We start from the raw sequence: 10,719 nt of genomic DNA, 5'->3' as shown, positions 1-10,719 counted from the left end.
ACCCACTCCTGTTTTAGCTTAAGCAAGAGTTTTACGGCACTTGCAACACAATAAGGTCATATGTGCCGAAGATTAGAGGAGTTACAAGAGAGTAACTAATTTTTAAAAAAAGGGAGGAGAGATCAGGACGATACATGTTTGATAGGAAAGAAGGAGCAAACCACACCAGAGCACCCGCCAACCAATTTGAATCTGTACACACACAAACAAAGAGACATAAAGTGGAGAGAGACTATAAAGAGAGAGGGAGACAGAGAGAAAGAGAAAGAGTGAGAGGAGGGGGGAGGGAGGGAGAGGGAGAGAGAGAGTAATGTAAATTAGCCCTGCAATACTGTCAGCAAACTAGCAGCACCCACTCCTGTTTTGGCTTAAGTAAGAGTTTTACGGCACTTGCAACACAATAAGGTCATATATGTGCCGAAGATTGGAGGTGTTACAAGAGAGTAACAAATAATTTTTAAAAAGGAGGAGAGATCAGGATGATACATGTTTGATAGGAAAGAAGGAGCAAACCACACCAGAGCACCTGCCAACCAATTTGAATCTGTACACACACAAACAAAGAGACATAAAGTGGAGAGATTAGATCATAAACAGAGAGGGAGACAGAGAGAAAGAGAGAGAGTGAGAAGAGGGGGGAGGGAGGGAGAGAGAGAGACAGACAAACTTTCAACAAACAGACCAGACAGACGACTCTCTGCTCTAAATACTGTAACTCACTAACAAAAAGACACTTTTAAAACAAAAATAATAAATTTTGTAGATAATTTTTATAGCACTGCTTCCGTGTGAACACAGCTTTTGGTGTTTGCACAAAAATATGCAATAGCAAATTCATATATAATTGAATACTGACATGGTATACATGAACATTTAATTTTTGCTCATGTGCGCACACTGAAGAAATGACGCACATTTACAGCATTCACATACATACGAAAGCGCACACCATCCACATACACAATCCACACACACACTCATACAGTTACACACACACACACACATACACGAATGTATACGTACATGCACACACACACACCATATTTCGTTATGAAGTGAAAACACACAAAAATATGCCTACATAATGTAATATATAACATATATTATTATAATGCCATCCATTGGTAACAAAAATACATAAAAAGACAGTTACATACTATTTTACTGGAAAATGAAGGTACTGAGTTAGAAATTATTTCATTAAATGATATGTCTTTTATGTATGTTTTAAACTTTAAATTTAGATTCAGAAGTTGTATGTCACAGGGGTTTGGGAAGGGAGGGAGCAAAGATGGGCAACAGATATTTCAGCTAATCTTTTACATCCTGTCATAAGACCTCTTAAAAGATACTGACCACCTGATCTCAGTGATCAAGATGAAACATAAAGCTGGATGAGATCAGTAAGATAAAGATATTATAAAGGAGTTTGTTTATTGACATTACACATAATAGTATACGGTACTACAAAGGGTCGCTCTTAAGGACAAGCGGGCTAACCCTGATTCGGGGTTTTCCAGAAGTCTTGACCTACACCAAAAGTGGGCATTACCCTACCTATGGGAGAGCTTCGGTTTCATTGATGTGTATATTTGGTTATAGAGAAAACTCTCCTTGTATTTTAAAGAAACTTAATAAGGATCCAAAAACTTTTAACTTCGATCTTCTCAAAACAGCATTACATTTCTCGGGATAGCCCCCTTGTCCTTAAAAGCGACCAATTTTAGCTGACACAGGGAGTCAATGCAATGTTCTCAAAATGATCCCTTTTATTCTTATTCTTTCTAAGTACAAAGACTAGCAGCATGATTCTAAAAAACACTGTAATTTGCTACGTTTTAGTGAGAGTTTTTGTTTTGTTTTAGTAGAGCTTTTACGGCGTTCGCAACTGCGTAAGGTCACATGAGCGCCAAGGGATGGATGTCAACAGTCCTTACAGGGAATCAAGACTTACTCTGCTCACCTCTTTAGCTTCAACAGCATAAAGTCTGCTTCCACTATCAAGGCATCCCGGAAATAGAGGGACACAAGAGTGTGACAAACATAAAAAAGAAGTAGAGGAAAGGGTTAGGAAAGAAAAAGCAGCAGTTCCCAGTTGCAGTTCAGGCACAGTTATGAGCGTGACATTCATGAATCAGCCCATTTACAATTACACTGTGCATAAGAACTTGAGATGTTAATGTCCCCCCCCCCCCCCCCCCCCCACCTTTGGGAGTGGCCTAAAGACACTCCAGTCACTAGCACTGCCCGGGAGGGGGGGGGGGGGGGGGGGGTAAGTTAGTTTTACGGCACTTGCAACACAATAAGGTCATATTTATAAGTGCCAAAAGAATAGATGTGTTACAAGACAGTAACAAACACAAAAAAGGAGAGATATAATATAAGGATGATAGATGTTTAACAGGAAAGAAGGAGTAAACCACAAAGGAGCACAAGTCAACCACCCACATAATTTGTGAAGAGGGGTATTAGATTATATAAAACTAGTAGAGCATTGCAATTTATCATAATAGATACATGAAAACTGAAAAGATGACAAAAGACTTAAATTGCAACACAAATGAAATAGGTCATATAACTGCCGGAGATTAGAGGTGTTACTAGAGAGCAACAATAAAGAAGGAGAGAAAACGATGATAGATGTTTGATAGGAAAGAAAAAGCAAATACCACCACAGCACCCGCCAACCACCCACAACCTTTTTTTTTATAGCAGAGGGTTTTACGGCGCTCGCAACTGCATAAGGTCATATGAGCCCCAAGGGGTGGGTGTCAACAGAGAAGTCTTTACAGGGAATCAGACTCATTCTGCTCACCTCTCTAGCTTCAACAGCACAAGGTCTGCTTCGACTATCCAAGGCACCCCGGAAATAGCAAGTCACAAGAGAGTGACAAACATACAAAAGAAGTAGAGGAAAATGACAATAGTAAGGATTAAGAAAGAAAAAGAAGCAGTTCCCTGTTGTAGATCAGGCACAGTTATGAGCGTGACATGAGTCAGCCCATTTACAATTCTACAATGCTTGAACGAGAAATGTCCCCCCTTTGGGAATGGCCTAAAGACACTACAGTCAGTGGCAGTGCCCCAGGGGGTTCCCACAACCATGACATGAACGCTTTCAATGAGCATTCATTTAAAAATAGACACATAATATATTCCCAATCTACTCAGTTCACAAAACAGAATGGTACCGCACATAAATCATTGACATGATGTCCCATTGACAATATTCAATCAAAATTAACTCACAGATCTTTGGCTATATTATCTCTTCAACATAGTTCTCCATTCTCAGTACAAACGTGAATACTTCAATGGGCATACAGTTGGCCCCAATTGTAAAATTGTAAAAGTGTCCGTTAAAAGGATTACAGCTGTAGAAGCTTACAATAAATCCCCAGAGTCCGATCTCATGTCTAGTTGACAAGTTCTGTAACGACCGGCATTTGGACAGATCATAGATACTCGGCTATAACACTAATAACAGTGACCAACATAAACAAGAAATTAAAGAACTCAGAAAAAAGCAAAGGAAGCAAAATAACATTCAACATGGCGAATAGCACCTGACCAACATGATCCACAGTAAGCCTAAGTTGATTGCCTCTATACTGTACATGATATGATGGGTTATAGTGTGTGTGCAGTGGAAAGAAGGAAGGAAAAGTGGACTCAGCTTGGTGTTGATGCAAATTCAGGCAGTGATTTATACATCAGCAGAATGATTTCCCTAGATGGTGGGCTGTAGGAGTTGTTAAACAGAGGACATCATAAAGGCCCCACTGTACAACCGGCCCCACAGTACTAACAACTTTAGGCTTGCTCCTCCAAGATTGGTGTTATAACAAGGTTTGACTGTCATTTCATCTGTAATTACACAGTACAGTTTCTCAGCAGGACATCCAATGGCTTTCAAAAAGGCCAGATAATGATGGACACCATTTGGTTAGATAATGGTCCTAAAAAGGCCAGTTGATGAGCTTACATTACAATGAAAGATGATGATAGTCCTCAAAATGACAATTGATAGTCCTCAAAGGAACAGTCAAAAGACAGATGGCCCTAAAAAAAAATAGCAGACAGCAGTCCTAAAAAAAATGACACCTGCGGAAGGACAGTCAATGGTCTTCAAAAGGACAGAGTTGATGAAGGACAGATGATGATTCTCAAATGGCAAAAGGACAGATGATCATGATGATGGTGGTCCTCACTCCAAAGGACCATCACTCGGAGGAGGAGGAAGAAGAGACTTCTGCTGAGTTGTCCTGGCCTTGAACTTGAACTTCTTGAAGTCTCCGATAGCTCCTCTTATAGTCCTTTTGAGTATGATACAACTCAAAACAGGGAATGACACAGAGACCAACATTGCAGTCGACGCACTCCACTGTGGTCTCCTTCCTCCTCCTGCCATCGCCTGGAACTTTTCTCTTCCCCGTCCTGGTGCTGCAGACAACGCAGAGTCTGGTACGGGGTCTGCGCTTCTCAAAGCCAGCAGGGTGAAGGATTTTGCTGGGGAAGTGTCGTGCCGTCAGTCGATGCAGTGAGGAACTTCCCGTCTGGAGGGCGGCATGTCTTGGGGGCAGTCGTGGAGGAGACTGGCTCGCCATCTCCTTGGCCAGCTCGCGCCGGAACACAGCATAATTCATGGGCTGTTGTGTCGACTCCTTGTAGAGAAGGTAGGCGTTCCGCTCCGCCAACATGAAGAAGTGGAAGAAGACTTTTTTCCACCACTTCATCCTCCTCAATTTGACGTAGCTGAGTTCTACCAAACGATCTGACCTGCTGACTGCTCCCATGTGCTTGCTGTGCTCCCTCACTGCATCTAGCATGTTTACTTGCTCCCCAGTTCTATCCTGTCCTCCAGTATCGCTCATACTGTCAGTGTGGATGGACGTGAGGAAGTTGACTTGCTGCTGACCAATGATCCTGATATGGTTCATGGACCCTGTTGTCATTGAAATTACATCTCCCTTCCTCTTCACCACCTTCTTCCGATTCTGTGGCATCTTTGACAGGCCTTTCCTGTTCAGCCGAACAGTACCGCAGGCTGTGGTCTTGGCTGCAAGCAGGTCTTTGAAGAGGACTGGGGCTGTGAAGAAGCTGTCAATGAAGAGCCGATGACCGCATCCAAGGTACGGCGACAACAGCCTCATGGCCATGTCATAGTCTACTCCCTTTGGAGAGACTTCCTTCTTCCCAGTGTATACCTCGAACCTGCAACAATAGGCATTGCTGGAGTCACACAGCTGAAAGATCTTAAGTCCAAACCTGTCCTGATTTCTATGGCCGTACACTGGGGCACTGACGTTACATCTACCTTTCCATGAAATCATGGCTTCATCAATAGCGATGTTTGTGGTGGGGTAATAATTTTTCGAAAAATTCTCCGCAAGACAGTTCAGGAAAGAACTGATCTTGAAGAGTGGGTCATGGCCCTCCTCTCCCCTCGGGATGAACTTCTCGTCGCTGAAATGTAAAAACGTCAGCAGGTTCTGGAAACGTTCCCTTGTCATGATACTCGGGAAGAACGGCAGGCTGTACACGGCATCCGTCGACCAGTAGTCCTGAAAGGAGGCGACCCGAATGATGCCCATACCAGTTATCAACCCAAAAAAGGCCCACAACTCGTCTGCGTCAGTGTCCTCCCAAGACGACAAGCAACTGACCTGCGTGAGTTGAGTAGACTTGACAAAATGGTTGGCGTAGCGGTTTGTTTCCTTGGCAATCTCCTTCATCATATCGACCGTGACGAGCAGTCGCAAGAACTGGAGAGGTGTGGCTGTGGCAGGCAGCACCACCTGCGGGCCAGGCTGTTTGCTGGGTTCAAAGGGCAGGACATCGAGCAATGCTGCACCCTCTCTCCACTCATCTCTATCTGTGGCTGCTTCTGAATCTGAACCACCTTCTTCCTCCTCCGGGGCCCCATCTTCATCAGTTTCTGGAAAGGGTTCGTCATCGCTCCCCTCCTCATAAATTTCGTCGTGGTCTGACCCTGAAGCATCGTCCGACTGCGAAGCGTCTGGGTTGCTGGTATCCCGCTCAGTAGACTGGTAGGGTCAGAAGGCCAGGGAAATATTGATGACTAAGTATTGAGCACAATGAGAAATAGGCCAGCTATTCTAGCAAAACTAAAGTTGCAAAAAAATCATTGTTTAAAATAACATTCCTGAAAGTTGCAAGGGGGGGGACTTCCTTGTAAAGTTAGAAGGGAAAAAAGTTGTTTCCAGATTTTTCCAATCATTCGCTCTCAATTTTCACCTTCTCCTCCCAGTGGTTTTGAAAAACCTTCAAAACAAGCTCATTTTAAAGGTGTGATAACAATAGATGGGAGTGTTGTTTCTTAAATATCCTTCGAAGTTCCACATTTATAGAGAACAAAACCAAGGACACTGACTGACCTTTGTTCAAATTTCATTGGATGAACATCATAGCATATATCTAAACAAATGCTACACATTGTAAAACGACAAAACGTTTTGATGCACACAGAAAGAAACTTGAATAAAAACAAAGTACAGTGTTATTACATTGTAGTACAATTAAACCAAATTATATATTTACAGTAAGTCCAAAACCAGCAGTAAGCTGAAAGAAAATAAAACCCTGGATTTTTTTTTCTTCTTGAGTAAACTTTCTAAATTGAAAACCTGAAAAAAACCCAACGAAAATCCAGCAGTCCCACAGATTTCCATTTAAAAGCAGACCCCCACTGTATATTGAAGCACACACACTTAACAAAAACCCTGCAGAGATACTATACAGCACCCCCAACATTTCACCGACCAGTCCGCTAGACCTATTGTGTCTGTGGAAAGTTGGGTGCGAAAACGTTCTCCATCACTCCTTGTTCGGCGCGAGAAGCAGTCTCACAAAATAAACAGTTTTCTATGCTTGTCTCTGTGCAAGTAAAGAGTTCTACAATAAATTATAAAAACCCGAGCATGAGACGATAGTGAAAGTAAAAGAACACCGACGGTTTAACACACAGATGACAGATCATCAAACTGCAAATTTCACAAAGGAAGTGGCTATCCTCACGCCGGGTTAGAATAAAAATACGATCGACCTCTCACCACGGGTGAGACTTGCCAGCGTTGGCTATTCTCACCCGGTGCGAAACAAGACCTGTTCTTCCTAATCTCGGAATACTGTCTATTGGTGTGGATAATTAGATAGACAAAAACAAAGAAAAAATGACGTTATAGCACTTGTAGTTTAAGCTAATTTGGTCGTCTACAAAGATGCTATGGGGCTATGTCACTTTTCGAATCAAGCCGAACTACGCGGGTCGTCATTTTGTTTTGCCTGGAAGTTCTCGCAAGATCTACTCCTCTCTCTCTCTCTCGCACTCTCTTTCTGAATACAGTGTATCAGTGTGGATTATCAAATTGACAAAAACAAAGACAAAAAAATGATATTAATATTAAAAAACAAAAGTAAATTAATTTGGTCGTCTACAAAGATACAACGGCTATTTAACATTTCGAATCGAGCCGAACTACTTAGGTCGCCATTTTGTTTTGCACGAATGTTCTCGCGCTACTCCTCTCTGTCTCTCCCCCCCCCCCACACCTCTCTCTTTCTCTCACAGCCAACAGACAAAATAGAAAATTGCACGCTTTCAACACAAGGTCAAGAGCGCTGGAACATTGTTCAAGATGAACGCTATGCTGGCTGGCCAATCACGAAGAAGGCACACTGGGTGAGAATAGCTAAAAGGCCCGTCTGCGCTATTCTCATCCAGGTTGAGAATAGAGGTGGCCTTTCAAAACGAAGTGACTATTTCTCCGAACGTTCGGAAAATAAAGTTGAACTGTATTTCTCCGAACGGTTTCCAATCTCGAGATTTTTTGGTTATTTGCAAGATTTAAGCGTGCATCATTCTGCCATTCTACGAGGACTGGGAAGAAGGATTTTTTGCACCAAATGCAATTTCTAGAGCTAGAGATTTTTAAATGTCTGAATATTCAGATACTTCAGTTGTGGTTGGGGCAACGTGCCCAGACTATACTTCAATTGAAAATACCTTCAAAAGGTACTGCGAGAAAACAAGACAGCTCGACCTTGGCAGTAACCTATTTTGCATTTAGTCACCCAGCAAAAACTAAAATCCTTATTGTAAAAAAAAAATACCCCCCCCCCCTTCACACCTTACACACACATGCACACTCACACACACGGGCCACTCCATTCCCTTATTATCAACAAATCTCGAGAACGGAAACCGTTCGGAGAAATAGCCTAGAAGAGTTCAAGTTTATTTTCCCAAACGTTCTGAGAAATAGAGCCGGCCTTAGCCTTAAAAGATCAGCACTTTCACTAATGGCAGGATCAGTGTTTAACTAGTTGATCAATCAAAGCATCTTTAGAAAAATAAGCTTTTTGTCCTTTGTTTAGCACACACCCCCACCCCCATACACACACACACAACAAGTGTAGGCCTACATTCCATTTCAAATAATGTTGACCAGGAGTAGGAGCAGAGTTAGGTAGCGTCAATTGCCACCGAGTGACGCGGTGACAATTGACAAAAATTGACTTTTTGTCAATTGCCACCGAGTGAAGCGGTGTCAAGTTTGAAAACAACACTATCTTTAGCTTCAGACATAGGGGGTGTATACAGACCCGGTAACCGGGAATTAAGTCACAAAGTATACAGACCCGGTAAGGGAACTCTTTTGGGTATTTTTTTACTTTCTCTCCCATTTCACACTCAGCTACCAGTTGTCCAATTTCTACTAAATATTGATGCTCTGAACACGTCAACTTCATTTCCGTCGCAAATTAATAGTTTTCGAAATATATAATTGTTCTTAACCGAGATAGACGTGCTTTTGACCAATCGGGGGGTTCCAGGGGGGCTGAGGTAAAAGAAAATCTGGGGGGTTACAGGGGGGCATGCCCCCCTGTTTTTACCCAAAATTTATTATTTTACAGTTAGATTTGAAATTTTCTTGAAAATAATTGATTTGCGACAGTTTTAGTGGCTTTATGTGTGATCTGCAGCAAACAGTACTGCAGTTTGACCCCTACTTTACTTTACTTTACTTTTCCGATCCAGGGGCCATTTGGATTCTAGCCCTTCGGTCTGTCGATATGGCAAAGAATTGACAGGTTTTAATCAGCTGTGCTTTGTCGCTGTATAGAGTGTTTCCGATGTCTGGGGAGGCAAGTAGGTAGGTGCTACGCAGGTCACAAAGTGCTGGGCAGTTAAAGAGGTGGTGTGGTACTGTTTCATCCTGGCAGTCGGGTGGGGTATCCTTGTGGATCCTATTAAGGTAGGAATTTAGTGGTATGTGTTGTGTTCGCAGGCGAAATATTGTGACTTGAAGTTTGACCCCTGAAACAGTGTATCTGTGAGCGGGAGTGAAAGTAAAAATTTACCCTCTTTTGTGATTTCGGAGAGTTTCCAGCGCCCTCTTGGCTCAGGGTAAACCTAGGTTCTTCTAGATCTATGATCTAGATCTAGATCTAGGCAAACAAACTTAAATCTTTGATCTAGTTACACGGCTAGCCTAGATCTAAATGACAAATGAAGATTGTGGATGTCTTTTCGATGAACAATCGTTTTTCCTCCGTTTTGGAGTTGGAGGAATCACAATTTGAAGAAAAGAACAAGTTACAAGGTCATAATTTCAATCGAGCAGGCCCCCCCCCCTCTCTCTCTCTTTCTCTCTCTCCTCTGTGTATCGCTCGCCTTCTCTTTTTCTTTGTTTGTCTCTGTCTTTCTTTGTCCCCACCTATTTCCCACTCTATCTTTCTCTCATTCCCTCCTGCCAACTGGGGCATGTCATATACATTTTGCTAGTACCCCCCCTCCTCTCTTTCTCTCTCTCTCTCCCTCTCTCTCTCTCTCACACACACACACACGATTTCTACCGGGTCTGGGGGTTGAAACTTCCAGAAATCACAAAAGAGTTCCCCTACCGGGTCTGTATACTTCGTGACTTTGTTCCCGGTTACCGGGTCTGTATACACTTCGTTATAATACATAATGTGTGTCCAATGGGTCAATTTGTTCTCAACTAATTTCATTGGACGAGCATCTAGTCTAGAGCTACTGTACCAACTTGGCGTGTTTTCAATGAGACGTAAGCCTAGATCTAATCTAGGCTAGCCTTAGCCTACACTTTGTCCTTGTTGGTGTAGAACCAACACAGGCAATTCTAGAGAAGTAAGTCACAAACGCACACGAACTCCAGCAGAAATTCACGTTATATCGGGGAACAAAAATCGGGAGACGGGGGTCAGGAAAAGAGTAAAGACACACCACACACACACACACAGAGGGACAGAGAGGCGAACGCACAACACCGAGCACTCAAGCACAATAAGCTAGATCTACCCACCAATGCCAAAGAGCTCCAGATCAATTTACTCTGTGGCAATTGACAAAAAATCAATTTTTGTCAATTGCCACCGCGTCACTCGGTGGCAATTGACACTACCGCAGAAGTTACAGGATAGTTTTGAGTTTGTCAAGGTGAATGACAAGCTGAAAAAGTTGAATGACAAAATTGGCTGCATTGGTTGCGTGACAAAGATAGGATTCAGCATTCCGTATTTTTAAAAACATGCTAAACTCGGCCTCAGATTTTAAAAACGAAGTATATACAGACCCGACAACCTGGAACAAAGTCACGAAGTATACAGACCCGGTAGAAATCGTGTGTGTGTGTGTGTGAGAGAGAGAGAGAGAGAGAGAGAGAGAGAGAGAGA

The 10,719-nt window shown here is 42.7% G+C and overlaps 1 protein-coding gene across 1 annotated transcript; it reads right to left on the bottom strand.

Moving 5' to 3' along the window:
* Positions 1-3,022: 3,022 nt before the first annotated feature.
* Positions 3,023-7,034, bottom strand: LOC101860640 (piggyBac transposable element-derived protein 4-like). The gene has a single exon (XM_013080836.2). The coding sequence runs from the start codon at positions 5,736-5,738 to the stop codon at positions 4,224-4,226; it is 1,515 nt and encodes a 504-aa protein (XP_012936290.1). The 5' UTR covers positions 5,739-7,034; the 3' UTR covers positions 3,023-4,223.
* Between the last annotated feature and the right edge of the window lie 3,685 nt (positions 7,035-10,719).

This window comes from Aplysia californica, unplaced genomic scaffold (assembly GCF_000002075.1).
Source record: "Aplysia californica isolate F4 #8 unplaced genomic scaffold, AplCal3.0 scaffold00102, whole genome shotgun sequence".
In the NCBI taxonomy this organism is placed as follows: domain Eukaryota; kingdom Metazoa; phylum Mollusca; class Gastropoda; order Aplysiida; family Aplysiidae; genus Aplysia; species Aplysia californica.
This window is presented reverse-complemented; position numbering and strand designations above follow the sequence as displayed.